The 17,265-nt window shown below is 42.5% G+C and overlaps 1 protein-coding gene across 2 annotated transcripts in view; it reads right to left on the bottom strand.

The window, feature by feature from the left end:
* The window catches only part of SHTN1 (shootin 1), a 102,587-nt gene that overhangs the window by 3,327 nt on the left and 81,995 nt on the right, over window positions 1-17,265 (bottom strand). Inside the window, exon 16 of one of the 2 annotated variants that reach the window (XM_066355180.1) lies at window positions 13,331-13,523. The exons of the other annotated variant lie outside the window; for it this stretch is intronic. Within the exon in view, the coding sequence (XP_066211277.1) occupies window positions 13,331-13,523 (193 nt within the window). The remainder of the gene's footprint in view (window positions 1-13,330; window positions 13,524-17,265) is intronic. 2 annotated transcript variants of the gene reach the window in all.

The following is a 17,265-nucleotide window of genomic DNA, read 5'->3' as shown; positions in this document are numbered from 1 at the left end:
TGACCAGCAGACTGAGAGGAGAGCTAGCCCATCGTGAGGACAGCTAGCCCATTGTGTGGACAGGCTCCTCCATTTCTGCCTCGGTCTGGCAATGCCCTTGTCACTAGAAAACACCAAGACAACGGTTCATCTACTTTGGCCAAGGATCCACTTCTCAAGATTTCTGTTGCTGTAAAGTACAGAACGGGCTGTCGTTTCCCCAGTGGTGCCAGGTGGGACTCTCCCTGAGCCAGGCAACACTCCCGGGGTACAGAGAAGCACAACCACGATGAGTGGCATGGGGACTTATTCTGGGAGTCAGACCTCAGGCAACAGAGGGAGCTCGTTAGGCAGTCCTGCTGCCTCTGCGTGGGCTGCTGGGCGTGAGGTCAGCAGTCCCGGCAGCTGGGAGGGGAGACGGGTGAAACATGGCAAAGGACTGAAGACAAAGCAGCACGTCTCCCTCTCCCAATCTCCAACCCTGGTGGCGCAGACCACCTGCGGGATAAGCAGGGGCTCTTCCTGCAAAAATGCACATGCACCTGGCCCAGGGCTGGAGAAGCTGGAGAAGGAGGTGGCAGAGGCTGCAGAAATGGAGGGCCAGCTGCTGCCACATGCCAAGTAGGTGACAACATGCATGAACTATAACAGTGTGGACCTTCAGAGTGTTAAAAAAAAAAGAAAAAGACTACGTCACTTCTGCCTTCTTAATTTCATGCAAATTTGTCTTGTGGCCTCTCTCATCTAGAAGGAAATGGGCAAGGGAATTCTAGGAAATGAAATCCCAGCCTAGCCAGGTTGCTACAGTCCAAGCCTCAAAGCCTGCAGCTCCGGAGACCATTCTGGCTCCACCGTCTTGGGTGTGAGCTCACTGTATATAAATAAGCCAGCCAACCTGCTCTAAGCATGCAAAGGAGTACCGGATATACCTCCTTCTTGGTGAGCAAATTCCATCAACCCATACTGACCTTCACCACTTTTGCAGAACTAGTCTGGTTGTTGTCACGCCCACGTGTCTGCAGGTGAAGGGGTGGTGAGCACGTCCTAGAAAAGCTTTCTTCATTGGTTGGAGTCCGAACACTTCCAGGAAGTGCTCACAGGGCTCCACAATAGCAACACAGGGATGCTGATTGAACCGAAAACTCAGAAACCTCGTCCTGTCAGGCAGAAATTGTCCTGCAAGTCTCAGTCCAAAGAATTGTTCCTCTTTCTTGAAATAGGCTTCTCAACTGCAGGTTAATGTATTATTAAATCGCCTGTAGGCTGCAGTTTGAGAACTCCTTTGTTGATTATCACTGAACTTAGCACGGTGGGCAATACCCCTGAATCTATAGCACCGTGTCAGAATAACATGTTTCTCAAGGTTGATAAGCAATGACTTGGAATCCCAATGGATAAGACTAAAAGGCACTATGGCAATCACCACGTCCAACCTGTCCCTTTACAGATGAGGACAATGCTGTTCAGAGAGGGGAAGAGCCTAAAGCCCTGCAGCTGAGCAGCAGCAGAGCCAAACCAAGAAGCAGGAGCTCTAGCTCCAGGTTCTTGCTTTTCCCACATCTGTTTCCCGGAAGGCATCTTCTCCGAGAAAAACAATGATGCCACAGGCTAACATTCATGTTTAACCATTTCTTTCTGAATCCCTGTTTTCAGCGGCATCTTTCAGAAATGTAAATTTCCATCCCTTCAAGCTATCCTTGTTTATTTGTTTGTTTTTCCTTTGTTGACTTGTAGTTTCTCCTGGGTTGACATCAGGTCCCCTCCAGGTTCCCCTAGCTGCCCAGGGCTCCTTTGGAATGGGGGGGGGGCCTTCCTCCTCCGCTTTATTCCAGCTCCATTCCCTTCTTATGGGACAAGCAAGAGAGCCCCCTCAAGGGCACCAAGAACCCAGGCTCTTGCTCTAAGAAACCCTAGCGGCAGCTTTTAAAAGGTCAACACTGAAGCCTCTCCCCCAAGGTATAAATCCCAGGCACTCAAATGCAACAGTGTAATCAGCACTGCAGTACACTATGATTCTGTTCAATTTTTCTGCTTTAATTCTTCAGCTAAGGGCAATGGCCACAAATAAGTAGAAGAGTTCAGCACTAGTGAAAAGTATGGCAGACCTCCTGTATCCTGCAAAATCTCCCAAGTAAACCTAAATTTTAGAGGTGAGAGAACGTAAGACTAAAATCAAAGGAAGTTCAAGCGACAGGAATCACTAACCCCTTTTCATTTATCAAATAAAGACAACAAAAAAGTCAGTTACATGATTTGTCCAAGGGCATAACACTTGTTAATAGCAGATAGCAGGACTAAAATTGTGGAATCTTGATTTCCTGTTTTACACACACACACACACACACACACACACACACACACACACACATATATTTAAACCACAACATACAAGTAGCCATTTATGATCCAGACAAATAGATATTTTCACGGGTCATTTTAGATCATTTGCTCAAGGAGTATTTCAAGACAAAAAGAAAAAGCAGAAAGCAAAATAAAAGCTTGGAGATAATATACCAATCTACGCCTCTCTGCGAAGCCTGACGCCTAAGCACAACTCGGATGCCCTTTTAAAAAGCAGCTATGTTTCTTCCACTGCTAGAGAGCCAGAGGGTGGCGCTTGGACAGGCGGGGCCACTTGCTGATAAAAGGAAGAACCTGACTCCAAACTGTACTGGTACCACAAGAGTCAGAACAATGGCAACCAGTGCCGTGGAAGCTGAACTTCACGCAGGACTCCGTGATTTCTCAGACTGCGTGGTAGGCGATGAAAACGCAGCATTCTAATTTTTAAAAAGCACATCATTGTTTGCATTCAATGAAATTCCTTTCAAAATCAACTTTCCACGTTCCAATTATGTTCAAAACATTCTAGCTAACATTTCGGCTGCAATTCAAATTAACTAATGCCCCAAAGAGCCCTAATCGAGGCGGCTCTGAGCTCAATTGAATGCAATCAAAGCTCATGAAATGAAGGGGGAAATGCTTATTTCATGCAAATTCTACATATCACTCAAGCTTAATTTTACTGATAATATAAAGGTGGGACATTTTGAATAGTACAGTGAATGAAACTTTTAAAGCTGTGAGAGTTATTTTATAAAACGCTACCTCTGAAAAGCTGATTGCCCAACAGTATAAAAATGGTTTGAGGCATAAATGCCAAGTTCATTTCTATTTCACTTCGGAGGTAACTATCTTTCAAATCGCAACAGCTGGACTATTTAACACAATCTGGTGAATCAAAGTATAGTTCTTCTCTGGTCTCGCAGTGGGACGTCTGCATTAGTCTGTGGCAGCCATCCAACAAATGACGCGCCGGACGGTCTGAACTCTGTTTCATTTACAATAAAAATGGAGAAAGCCGCAATCGTATTTACCACCTTCAAGGACAGAAAACGAAAAGATTTAAATTTGTCTTTATAAAGTAGTTTCCTGGGAAAACTCCAAAGAGGAAGTCCGCTTTATATTTTCCCCAGGCAGAAATAAGACGTCTTACTTTTTTTTCTTGTTACAACCGCAGGGAACAGCAGTGGAATGACCACGGGGGTAGTTGTTGTTTTTCCTCAGACACCCTAATTTTCAGGAGATTTTAATACACTTGTCCAAAATTTCCCCAAATAGACCTTTAAACATAAAATGACACTTTCTATATTATTACCAAGTCTAATACTTTTAAATATAATGCAGGTAGAACAAAGCTCATTTCTTTTGGCTCTGTCTACTTCTTTAAAACTCCGTTTTAGCTCAAAGAATAAATCAGTTTGTCAATTTGGGTCAGCTCTGATGTGAGGGGGAAAACAATCTATGTAATTTTAAATGATCAAAAAATAAGTGTTAAACAACAGAATCCTGCCATGGTTGAAAACCCGACATCAGCTTCTGGGTGGAGATTTGCCCTCAGGATGAACAAGAATTCCTTTCTAACAGAGGTGGTAACGGCCGGGCACAGACCTTCGTGCCCACTCTGTGCAGTAACTGCAGCCCGGGCATCTCTGTGCACGGTTACAGCGCAAACCACCCAGCATGTGACGAAGCCTTGTCCCAGGTCTTTATTCCTCTGGAAGTTGGACTGTGGACATTAACAGATTCCAAAGTACACTGGTCCCCAAAGGCTCAGGAAACTGGACCATTCTCGCCAGCAAACTCATCGCAGAGAAAGCATGAACTAAGATTAATTCTCCATCAAGCAAAGATTCTGAAATGTCTTATACTTTCTGAGGGGACTACTTTCAAAGCTTTTGGTAATTCCGCACAACTTTAAGTCACCATGAAAAATCCATTCAGATCCCAATTATCAAAAGGGAATGTTACTTCAAAGAGAAATATGTGAATAGACATTAAGTCTTCCATAAAATTACCACCTATAAATAACACTGGCTCCCCAAGAGCGAGCCTTGCTCACTGTTTCGTTCTAACTTTTCAGAACAATGTTTTTAACTTTGTCAAGATTTTGCTATAAGTTTACCATATTATAAACTCTCTGGTAAAATGGGAAGTCACAAAGAATTCAGCATGCCACTTTTCACATAGTTGTATGACAAAATCTATTTCACATGAAATGTGTTTATCAGGATTCTGAAGTTAGGTCAATCTGTCCTTAAATCTAAAATTTCATTTAAGTTTTAATACACTCGTCCAAAATTTCACCAAATAGACTTTGAAACATAAAGTGACACATTCTATGTTATTGTCAAGTTTTATTATTTAATAATAATATTATTATAGTAATAATATTCTATATTATTTTTAGTCGGCTGCTTCTATTTGAATAAATACTCCACTATACACAAATAAAAGGAAACACAAACACTGCAGAGACTATAGAGAGATGTTTTTTAAAAATTTACAAAGCACCCAAAGCAATTTGGTTCTCTATGCCGAAGTGAATATATTTTAGGCTATGGCCCTTAATATCAGAGGTATTTGCAACTTGAGGCAAATGTTAGAAAGGCAATTAATTCTTTGAGAGAACTGAGAATTACTCAGCAGCACCTGAACAGTCATTTTGAGATTTACTCAACAGCATGTTAACATGAGGTGTAACATGGCCTCCACAGCTAATCTGGAAGAAGCTGCTGTCAGAACACGTGGAAGACAAAACTGCCCAGCGGATCTTCCGGGGCAGTCTACAGGATAACTCCTTGGGGGGTAGGGAGAAAAGACTGAGGGGAATCTCAGCTTCCAGAACATCCAGTTGTCTGCTAATTCTGTTGTTGAAACTTAATGGTCCGTATGCAGACGCACAGGGTGCTGCTTTGTGGCTGTGCTTTGCTGAGAGGGCCGTTTCCTGCAGCGGCAGCCCGCCATTCAGCAGTGCTAAGATTACAGTTGAGAGCAGACAAAATCCTTTAATTGTGTAAGAGCACCAGATTAGGCAGTCACCTCTGTGCAGTGCACTCTGCTCGCTAGTCGTCATCTCTCGGACACAAATGTCCGCAAAGTGCAGGGAAGGTGCCCTCCATTCTTCACTCCATGAGTACACACGCATGCACACGCACGTGCACGCACACATACACAGAAGGGGAGGAAGGGGGAGAGACGGAGAGGAGGACATAGTGCCGGTGGGAGCAGAGAAAGACAGCGCACCCCTTCCAGCACAAGGAGCTGAAAGAACCCTTGTTTTCCATCTGTTGAACCAAACTCCTCTTAAGGAGCAGTTGTTGCATGACCAAGCAAATTAATTTCTAGCCACGATCAATATTTGAGAGAATAATTTAAGCCAAGTCTCCCTAAAAGTTACTTAAGAATCTCAATTGCTATTTGGTAACATAGTTCAAAGGCTCAGGTTCCCTAGCTCTGATCTCAAAGTGGTGCTTTTCCATTTCATTTTTCTACATTAGTTTCACACCGGAAATAAGGAAACGAAACGGAAGTGGCCAGTTGGAGGTCAATGATTAAAATCAACCTTACTTTTAACTCAAAACCCTTTGAAAGGCCATTCCATTTTTTCCCTCCGCAGAAATGTGCGACTGATCACACTAACTAAGAGACACCTAAAATTTATCTTTTATCAACTACCCCTTGGTAGTCAGTTAATGGGTCACACAGGATGAACTCTTACAGAAATAAATCGGTGTGGGGCCAAAAGTCTCATGTATTTAGAGGTACCCTAGCTAGAAATTAAATGCAAATTACAATAAAAGGGGTTTTATTGGAAGCAGACATTTTTCTATTGAAACTGAAATCCTGTAATTGCTACATGGGTTTTTGTTTGTTCAATTCTTCCAAAGCACAAGGTGACCTGTCTTGACCTCGCAAACAAAAAAAGGCAAGCTAGCTGCCTATCTGGTGGTTAAAAAAGAGCTTGATAATGCTTAGAGCTCTGGGGAGATCTGCCCTGGAAGGGAAGCATGGTGAGTTAGGGAAGTGTTAACTGGAAGAGCCTCTGGCAAGTGTGGTTTAAAAAGAATCTTTGGGAATTGTCCAGAGATGAGGGCACAGCTATGAAATCACTGCAAATGACACCAATTATAATGGGAACCTGAGTTCACTTTCAAATGGACACTCCCCTTTAGGGCAAAGTTTTTAAAAAGTACTGTGACTACTACATAGATGAAGTGAAAAGTCATCTTTGAGGCTGACTGCTTTATTTAGTTGTAACTGTGGGGAGGATACTCACCTTCCTGCGTGTAATCAACAAAGTGAACCCGGAGGCAGACAGCTCACTGTGGACAAGTAGGGCCACAGTGATGTTTAGAGATGAACCAGCAACACAGCAAGAATACAAGGTACTGTTGGGCCTCTGCCTGACTGGGATGCAGAACTCTGCTATGATCTCACCTCTTCTTCCACACTGAAGGCCCACGGGTCCTGCCTCTCTGTTTATACTAGAATGTCCAAAGACATGATGACCAATGGACACTAAGCACAAGCTCCAGTAGCTGGCCGGTAACTGACCAGAGATGGAGCTATCTCACAGAGGTTCAGCACAAGTGGATATACCACAGTAAGACTTATTTTGTCTACAGAAAGTACAAAACAACTGGATTCACAGTGATTCACCATTATGTTATCATAGTCTATCGTCCAATGATTATAGTCAGATATTTTCAAGGTGCTTGGCTTCTGTGAATAAACTATTCTACAGTATGTTTGAAACATCATTAAATAAAAAAATGTGTAAATGAAATTTATGCCAAAGACTGAAGTAGCTCAGGCTGGTATTCTGATACAGTAATTTCCAAAGTTTTTTGGTGAAGCATTTCCCCTTTACTGGACATTTGACATGAAAAACATAAAAATAATTTCTTTCCAACTACTGTAGTCTTTTTGTTAATTCGGATGAGCTCTCCTTCCCAGAATTCTTTGTTTTACTAGGTAACATTTTTTCCCCCCTTGGCAACTGATGTTGTAAGTGCTTAAGTTAGCCTTAAGAAGAGGGAAAGAGGAAGAGAAGGACAGTACCTGTGAGTATGTAGGGTCAGGGGAGCAGGATGTGAGTGTCACAGGGCTAACGGAGTGATTTAATTGTGGGATCATTGCTTTCTATAGAAGAAACCTTATGGTCACTTTATTCCCTCCATTCTTAAGTTTCAATATACTTAATACAGTATGCAAAGCATGGGCTTTGGAGATGGAATGAAAAAGGTTCAAATAAAATCTGATCCCATTATCAATTAGAAATAAAATTTTGGGCAAATTGTTTGCCTCACTGAGCCTCAGTTTTCTCATCCTTAAAACGGAGATATGTCCATTCCGTCCCTTTTGGAAGAAGTAAAATAACCTATGAAAGTACCTGGCTTGAATACATGTTAGTGAAATACAGTAACAACACCAAAGTATCACAGAAGCAAGTTCCAAAATCCTGACTGTCTGAGCTGGAAACTGGTGCCATTCCCACGGCCTCCATCTACAATCGACAGCTACACCCTGCCTACCGCAACCTAGGCACAGTTCTGCTTGGGTGGATAGGATTCTAGTATGGATATGCATTAATAAGTACTGATGAAGAGTAATAGAAAATGTTAACTTAAAAAAAGGAGGAAAAACAGATTTAATAAAATGTTATAGGTTTTTATCCTCAAAACGTTTTCCCAATTTACTCTGCCTGCACCAGGAACACAAGCTCTCTGCATTCTGTTGATAACAGAACTAGCAGGTTTCACAGGATTAAAGTGGAAGATGACTTGACCCAGATCGAGGTAGACTGCATTTCTTACTTACTGTTTGTTTCTGAAATATTAATTTCCTAGCTACCCACCAATGAACGCCCCACAACCATGTACAATTGACACTAGTCAAACCTAAGATGGGTAGTCAAACCTGCGAAGAAAGGCCAAGCAGCCCTGGCCTCACTGGACCCCATGGTGCTTCTCTGTCCATGGGCTTGGGAGGCATGTCAAGTGTCCACATCACAGTTAAAAACATGTCTATCTGTAAAGCTCATCGCTAGTTCCAAAAACTAATCCACTTTTAAAAGCCACTATCACTGGAAAACATTTGTTGAATATATAGTAGTGATTAAAATGGACCGAATCATTTTTTGAACAAAATAAGTACTGACACTAGTTCTCATAGTGACAAGACCAGCAGAGTGGCTCGAAGGCACTCGAAGTCCCCCCCCACCACTTTCTCCTCCCCAAGGTCAACAGGAATAATCATTCAATAGATACCGTCTGTGATCAAGTACCTCTAATCCAAATGGGGCTAAAAGCTTTGGGGCGATAGTGACAGGGTTGGAGTGAGTATCCCGACCACTGAGGGATAACAATCATTTTGATTTGGACTTCTAAGTTCTGACGGAATCATTTAAAAATGAATTCTTTTACATTTCTAGGTTTGTGTGTATGTTACTGTATTGAGAGTCATGTAGGTAAAACATACAGACTTAATTCTTGTTCCTTATCCAAACTGTGAACATCTTTACCGAAAACCACATTGGTGATGAATTATCGGGCTGCTAGAGCTGAAAGGGACTCTGGAGAGTATCTAATCGACATGCCTCAATTTTAGATTAGAAAAGAAAACACCATAAAAAAGAAAACAAAACAGAGAGGCGACATGACTTCCCCAAGGAAACCTGATCCAGTCAATAACCCAGGTGTCCAGTATCCAAGCTTTCCAACTCTAACTTTTGTCCTCGATCATCCAGTAATGGCTTGGCCTTATAATTTTAACATAAGGTGGAAAAAGATATGATCGAAATACATGTCAGACATTGTCTAGTTTCCAGGACACCCCTACAAGGTAGCGTTATTACCCTCATTTTAGAGATTAGGAAACAAGAGTCACAGATTAAACAGCTTCCTCAAGGTCATAAAGAAAATCAATAGCAAACCCAAGGTCAGACCCTACCTAGTCTACCCGAGGGTGGAGCAGTGGTTCGGAAGCAACCCCCTCGGCTTGCCACCCCGGGCACAGATGAAACGCAGAGTTCAGAAAACCGATCCCACTGTGCACACTTGTTTCTGCCCTCTCCAGTCTACAGGCTTTTACTGCCAAAAATACAAGTCGCTCTCGGTTTTCTGACCTGTGAAACATTCAGCCTGTTCCCAGGTACTGTAGCTGAAAGTAATACAATAGTTAGTTGCCTTGAAAAAAATTCTATAATTTGGGATGTTCTCTATTTTATATTCAACTCTCCATCTATTAAGAGTGGCTTGAATCAGCGAAGTCTTGCCATATTTTAACTGCCAGTTAAACCCCCCCAAAAAACCCCACCTTGCTCTGCTTAGGCTGGAGACAAAAATGTTACGGTAATTTTAATTAGTCCCTATAATTAAGTATTAATGGTGTCTCTTGCCTTCTCATAAGTCTCTAGGAAATAAATCCATATCCTGTACAAATGTCTGGCTCTATAATTTTTTTTTTTTTTTTTTTTTTTTTTTTTTTTTTTTTTACCAGACACAGTAGTTACTCAATTATTATATGTTGATTTTAGGAATTTATTTTTTAAAAATTCCAGGGATAGCTTGATGTTATTTAATTTTCTGGTGAAGCAAATAGCTTGTGCAGAAAACATTTTTGTATCTACTCACTTTAAAAGCTTTCTTAGTTGGATTAGCAAACTTCCCTGTCTACCTGAGGTCAATCAAGTGAGCATACCTGAATCTTTCTTCTACAGCTTGGGACACTTTTATCTCATGTAGGTACAAAGATGTAGAAGATAGGCAAGCAGGAGCTGGATGTAAATGACTCCTGGCCATTTAAAAAATGTTTAAAAAGTCAGATAAACCAACCAAACAACAAACAAAAATCTTTAATACTAGGCTTCCGTAGATGTGTAACTGTTGAATAATGACAGAAGGCTGGTTAACTGAGTATTTTAATTAACTGATATTGTGCTGTTTTGTTGATACCAAAGTGCACTTGCTTGTTACTCCACATTGACTGGGAGTCAGTCTACCATAAGGCAGGGATTTTCCAGGTGTGTGGGATACGGCTGGGAGCAAACTGGACAAAAAGATTCCTACCCTCATGCAGCTTATACTCCAGCAGAGGCAGAGAGAAAACGAGCATTCGATATGATAAATAAAGCATAGAGTATATTAGAATATAACTGCTGTGGGGAAAAATGGAACAGGTTAAGGAGGAATCAAAGTTTAGAGGAAGATGAGTTACAATTTTAAATAGGACTGGTCTCATTTAGAAGATGACAGTGATGGAGCTGAGATGGTAGGTCATGTAGCTAGGGGCATCCTGGGCGGAGGGAGGCAGGGAGCATGGGAGAGGAAGGGACTGGTGTGTGTGTGTAATAATGTAGGAACTAGAGGCTACTGTAATTAGTATCTTCCCATGACCTTGATTCCCCGTCTAGAGCTGACAGTGCCACTCACCCAAAACTGATATGTGGCTCTCTCCACAGATCAGTATAAAGATGCAATTACTAGAGTGCAAAGACAGTTTTAAAAAGCAAAGGAGCCTGACCAGGCGGTGGCACAGTGGGTAGAGCGTCAGCCTGGGACACTAAGGGCCCAGCTTCAAAACCCTGGGGTCGCTGGCTTGAGCGCAGGGGTGCTGGTTTGAACGTGGGTTCATAGACATGACTCCATGGTTGCTGGTTTGGGCCCAAAGGTTGCTGGTTTGAAGCCCAAGGTTGCTGGCTTGAGCCCAAGGTCACAGGCTTTATAGCAAGGGGTCACTGGCTTGGTTGGAACCCTCTGGTCATGGCACATATAAGAAGCAATCAATAAACAACTGAAGTGCTGCAACTATGAGTTCATGCTTCTCATCTCTCTCCCTTCCTGTCTGTCTCTCTCTCCTGCTTAAAAATAAAGAAAAGCAGAGGAAACATTTCACTTTTAACTCGTGATCTGGCCTGCAAGTGCTTTGCCAATTCAGGGTGATGAGATAAGACAACGGTCTGCCTCTCCCTTAGGAGTTTGTGACCAGAGCAAGCCTACTGGTCAGCGGTGGCCAGCAGCAGGCCCAAACATGACCCTTCTCATTCCCCGGCAGGGAGACTAGCTTCACGGAATTCCGATACATCACATGAATGTTTACATTGAAAGCTTACATGGCACTACACTGAATTAAACTTCTTTCCCTCCTTAAGAAGCTGGGTTTCAACATGAACGAAGCACGCCTGTCTGAGAAGTGACTAGTTACCATATACGTACACAGCGAACCCGGGCTCATTCGTCTAGTCTAATCAGACTACAACAGATTTTTCAGCAAGGCGCTCCTCTCTGCTAAATGACTTCCTTCTAGGAAAAGACATGGCACTGGTTATTTCAGCTAAAGAATGTCAAGAACTGAATAATCAAGCATTAGGTTACAAAGTTGAAAAGTTAATACAGCAGCACAGAGTATTTGTATTAGCGCTTTAAGTAGCTAAATTAAATTGAAAATGTGTCTCTTAAGCAGTCATTGAACAAGCAGGATGAGAAATAAATGGAGCTTCGCACGGGCCTTTATGGTGCCTAACAACCGTGCCTGTCAACACATGGATCCTTTTCACGGTCAATTCAACACATTTTGCAGACCTTGGGCCTGCAATTATTTCATTTCCTTTCTTGGGAATGTAATTTCCACTTACTTTTGGAGAATAAAAGGCAGACAAAAGGAAGAAGGAATTGCAGTATTTTCTGATTAAGATTATCTGTATAAAATGGTAAAGGGGAAAAAAAATCTATATACACACACACACACACACACACACACACACACACACAGGCACACACAAACACAGAAGTCTTTCTCAGAAACTAACTTGTCTCAGCCAAATTGCTTTTGTGTCTAGATATTGGTTCCAATGTAGCCAGATTGCTGATGTCAAATTAGGTGTGAAATAAATTTAACAGGAAAGATGAAGAATGAATATAGATAATTTTTCTGCTAGAATTGTTCCAATGACTGTAGTCAGAGGAAAAGGGGACACATGACTACAGGGGGAAATGTGCTATTAAATACAATGAAATTAGGTAAAACTGTAAATCAGCAAAGAAGGCCATTCATTTCAAAAGAGGGGGTGGGGGGAGTTAATAGTACCAAAGAGAAATGCAAGAATGGAAGAAAATACCAGTTGGCAAAAACAGATCTAAATTGAATTTCAACTTCATTTGTCCAGGCTTCACCTTTTGAACACAGGCAGGTAGAGGTACAGAAAAGGGCCTTTCTCTCCTGATAGAACAGGAAATCAGAGGTTTAATTAACCGTGATTACAACTACAATCGGCTGATCTGATTTGTCTCACCTCTTCCTTTTCTTCAAGTGACAGCCCCCACCCCCACCCCGACATCCTGGCAAGGGAACGAAAGCGAAACCAGACGAATTTCAAAAAGGGCTTGCCATTGTTATAGAACAAACCCATCCTCCTCTGGAGCTGTCGGAAACACACTCAACAGCAGGATCAACGTGACAAAGTGTCATTTTCAAGCAAGTCGATACAGAGAACTCTTTCCGAGACATGTTCCCATTTTCGGGATAGAGAAATATCAAGGCACATACATTCTTTAGGTGAGGACCAGAAAGTGAGGTTGTAAAAAGGTACCCTTCAAAGTACGTTTGAAGAACTGGTTCTTCCGAAAGATCTAGCACCTTCTTCAGCTCCTCATGAACCATTAAAAGGGGTAATATAAGCAATTTAATCTTGAAAGAATGATTAAAGAGTTGTCTTTGACGCTGAATGATGATCACCCAGGTCAATTTTTTTTGTGCAGAGAAGAGCCCAATTACCAACCCAGTTCAGGGGCAAGAATTCTCTTTACACATATTTGCTTTAGATGGGAGGTAATAAGACCTCTGAGCCAGCAGCCTAGAATCAAAAGGTGGCTCATCAAACGAAGGAAGAAGAGTATTCACTGGGTAACCAAATCAAAAGCTCTCCCAAGAGAAAGAAAGCAAAGCAACACACCAGTTAGTTATCACAGATTGTTCCACGCACCACTTAGTCAGGAGCATCATTACTTACTGAAATGTAACCTTGGAACTTCTGCTTCCTTCCAATTTACACGGCCCTTCACCTGGCTCAGGTGTTGGGTGGGACGAGCTGTTGAATTCTGCCTCCAGAGTTTTCTTGTTCAAGGCTGTTTTTGTTACACTGGATACAGAACCCAACACAGGCATGGATATGGACTCTGAGGTGGCTAATATCCCAGTTGGACCTTAAAACCAAACATATACCTCAAGTTTAATAATTCTGTGCGATGCTGATTAATCTGGCACTGAAAAAACAGATTAGCTGAAAATCCCTCAGGAAGTGGAAAGGCCAAGTTTTGCTAAAATTTCAAGAGCATGTTGAAAAATGTTCCTATTCGAAACCTGCTCTGCTTGGATGGTACTACTCAGTGCTCCAGGACCACGCTGAGAAATTGTGTACAGACCTTAAGAAACCGCAAAACCCCAGGCCATGGTCCCCTCACTGGACCAGAGTCCTTAAAAATCCTGGAATTGTGGAAACTCTTTTCTTCTCGCTGGGTATGGCTTTCTGACAGCACTACTTGAACCCCGTGGCCTCCCAAGAGTTACTTCCTCCCCAAATCAGCGCTGCATCTTAAACACAAAATGGAACGATGTCAAAAGGCTCTTTTTAAAAAAAGGCTCATGAAGGCTTCTTGAGCAATTCAACAGCTGTCAGGAACATTTTCATTTTAATGTGATTGAGAAGTCAGTGGATTTATTTCCTGTTCATATACAGACACAGAATTATAAAAATTAAGTAGCAAAGAGTTTGGCTGTTTCCCTTTTAGACTTTTCTGCTCTTTGGGACAGGATTAAAAACAACAACAGGGCTTGTTACCGAAATAAACGGCATATCAATCCAAAAATTCTGGGCATTGAAGCCCATCTCCATCATGACTTATTGTCTATCTTTAGTTAAAAAGATACTATATTAGTTTGTTTTGTTTTTTTAAAGCAAGATTTTAGTATGTTTTTCTGGAAACTTTGAAAGGAATCCTTTTAGACAAAGAGATTTCTGAAATAAGTCACAAATGTAAAAATACAATGAAAACTTAAGAAATGTCAGACCATCTCCTAAAAAGGAAAGTGGAACCAAGTCTGGGTGCAATCCAAAACAGCTAACTGGTCCCTCATGATGGACATGAAGCTCTGGAATTTTATTTTTTCATTTGATATGAGTGTGTCTGATTATTACAACAGTATAATATATTAACTTTAAAAACAAAGTTCTAATTTAATGAAACCTGGCCCTGGCCAGATGGCTTGGTAGAGCACTGGCCCGGCGTGCAGCTGTCCCAGGTTCAACTCCCAGTCAAGGCACACAGGAGAAGTGCCTATCTGCTTCTCTACCCCTCCTCCCCTACTGCAGCAAGGCGGCCCCAGGTGCTGAGGAGAGCTCCATGGCCTCTGTCTCAGGCTCTAAGAAGAGCTTGGTTGCTGGGCAACAGAGCAACACCCCAGATTGGGAGAGCATTGCCCCCTAGCAGGCTTGCCAGGTGGATCCGGGTCATGGGGTATGCAGGAGTCTGTCTCTGCCTCCCCTCCTTTCACTGAATAATAAATAAATAAATAATCCATTCTATGAGGCTCTGGATAATTGCTCTGCCCTTCTGTTGTGGTGCCTCCCTGAGCCTCACTCCACGCAGGAGATACAGACCCGCTCTAGTCTAGTGGAGAACGTCAGCCCACAAAGCATTGGCCTTTCTCATTTATTTCATCTAGACCATCTGGGCAAACAATGTTGTGATGCTGAACATTCTGGTTAAGAAGGCCTCTCCCTCCCACCTACGTTAAGCCTCCTGTTGCATGGGCGTGTGGGAGGAAAGGGAGGAAGGCAGAAATATCAAGAAAGAAAGTTCCTGAGAATATGAATAAGAAGTTGAATTCAAGAACAGCTTCAGAGCAGCTCTGTTCTGCCCTTGGATATTGTTGACTACAACGCTAGATAGCTTTAAACAATCTGCCCTTGTAGGAAAGCAAGATCTGTTTCTGAATGCACCAACGCCTGCTGCTTGTTCTGCAATGAAGTCAATTAAAAAGGAGGGAAGAGTGGGTGAGCTGAGCCACAGCTCTTATTTTTCCTACATACAAAAAGAAAGAAAGAAAAATGCATAATGCGGAAGATTATTAGTACTGCATCCAGTTTCAGATGCCCAATGTGTTCCAAGAGGCACTGCTGCTCTTTGAAATACCAGAGTGCGAGGCCGTAGGTCTAGGTAAAACAAGGGAGTGTCAGTTAGGTCTGTTAAGAAAAATTCTAAAGAAAAATGTGCTTCCCTGGCCCCTGGGGGAGATACCAACTAGCCTGAGAGCCGAGTTCTGCAAACTTCAGGCTGCCTCTCCTTCTCCTGTGAGGCCTCCTTTCTCCACGCTGTGACCTCCCTTTTAGTTTTCCCATAAGCCTTTGTGTGTGGAAGAAAAAAGCCCCAGAGATTAAGGGTGCCTGAGGCACAGCCCGATCACACCCATCTCTAATTTGTCCCTACCATGTGGCTGGGCTGCTTTGGTTTCCTAACCTGCCCCTTCTGTCCTGAAATTTTCACTTTGTCATTCCTTTATTAAAAGATCTACATCAGGGGTCCCCAAACTTTTTACACAGGGGGCCAGTTCACTGTCCCTCAAACCGTTGGAGGGCCAGACTATTAAAAAAAAACTATGAATAAATCCCTATGCACACTGCACATATCTTATTTTAAAGTAAAAACAAAAACAAAAACCGGGAACAAATACAATATTTAAAATAAAGACCAAGTAAATTTAAATCAACAAACTGACCAGTATTTCAATAGGAACTAGGCTCCTCTCACTGACCACCAATGAAAGAGGTGCCCCTTCTGAAGTGCGGCAGGGGCCGGATAGATGGCCTCAGGGGGCCGCATGTGGCCCGCAGGCCGTAGTTTGGGGACCCCTGATCTACATGGTAGCCTGGCCTACGGTGGTGCAGTGGATATAGTGTCAACCTGGAATGGTGAAGTCACTAGTTCAAAACCTTGGGCTTGCCCGGTCAAGGCGCAATCAACAAACAACTAAAATGAAGAAACGATGAGTGGATGCTCCTCTCTTCTCCCTCCCCACCTTTATCCTCTCTCTGTAAAATCAATAAAGAAAACCTTTAAAAAAAAAAGATTGACATGGTAAATATTTCTTCCAGCTTGATGCTAGAGAAACATCTGTACCATCTTTTTAAGAAATAAGAGTAATTCTTTTAGTAGATTATAGAGGTTATTGGTTTGTTTTCTTCCCTTTTTTTCTTCCTTTGGCTACTAAGGAGCTCAAAAGAAAATTTCTGCTCGATTACAATCCACTCCCCTCAGTATGTATATTCTCTTTTTTCATCAATTACAGTTCTTATCTTTCTCTGTGTGTGTGTGTGTGTGTGTGTGTGTGTATGTGTGTGTATGACAGAGAGAGACAGAGAGAGGGATAGATAGGGACAGACAGGCAGGAAGAGAGAGAGATGAGAAGCATCAATTCTTCGTTGCAGCTCCTTAGTCTCCTTAGTTGTTCGTTGATTGCTTCTCATATGTGCCTTGACTGGGGGCTCCAGCTGAGCCAGTGGCCCCTTGCTCAAGCCAGTGACCTTGGGCTTTAAGCCAGTGACCTTTGGGCTCAAGCCAGGGACCACGGGGTCATGTCTATGATCCCACGCTCAAGCCAGCACCCCCGTGTTCAAGCCAGGGTGAGCCCCGGCTCACGCCGGAAACCTCGGGGCTTCAAACCTGGGTCCTCCGTGTCCCAGTCTAATACTCTATCCACTGCGCCACTGCCTGGTCGGGCCACAGTTCTTCTTTTTCCATCTAAATATGGATTCCACTGAACATACATCTTATTCTAACTTCCCTCAAGTGATACACTGAATATTTGTATATTAGTAGAATAGAACCAATAAAAGATTCTCACCATGCCTATCAAACAAGTTCCTACCTTTCTCCATACTTTGAAATA

This window comes from Saccopteryx leptura, chromosome 13 (genome assembly GCF_036850995.1).
Source record: "Saccopteryx leptura isolate mSacLep1 chromosome 13, mSacLep1_pri_phased_curated, whole genome shotgun sequence".
In the NCBI taxonomy this organism is placed as follows: domain Eukaryota; kingdom Metazoa; phylum Chordata; class Mammalia; order Chiroptera; family Emballonuridae; genus Saccopteryx; species Saccopteryx leptura.
The sequence above is the reverse complement of the archived record's forward strand: the minus strand, read 5'-3'. Positions and strand labels throughout refer to the sequence as shown.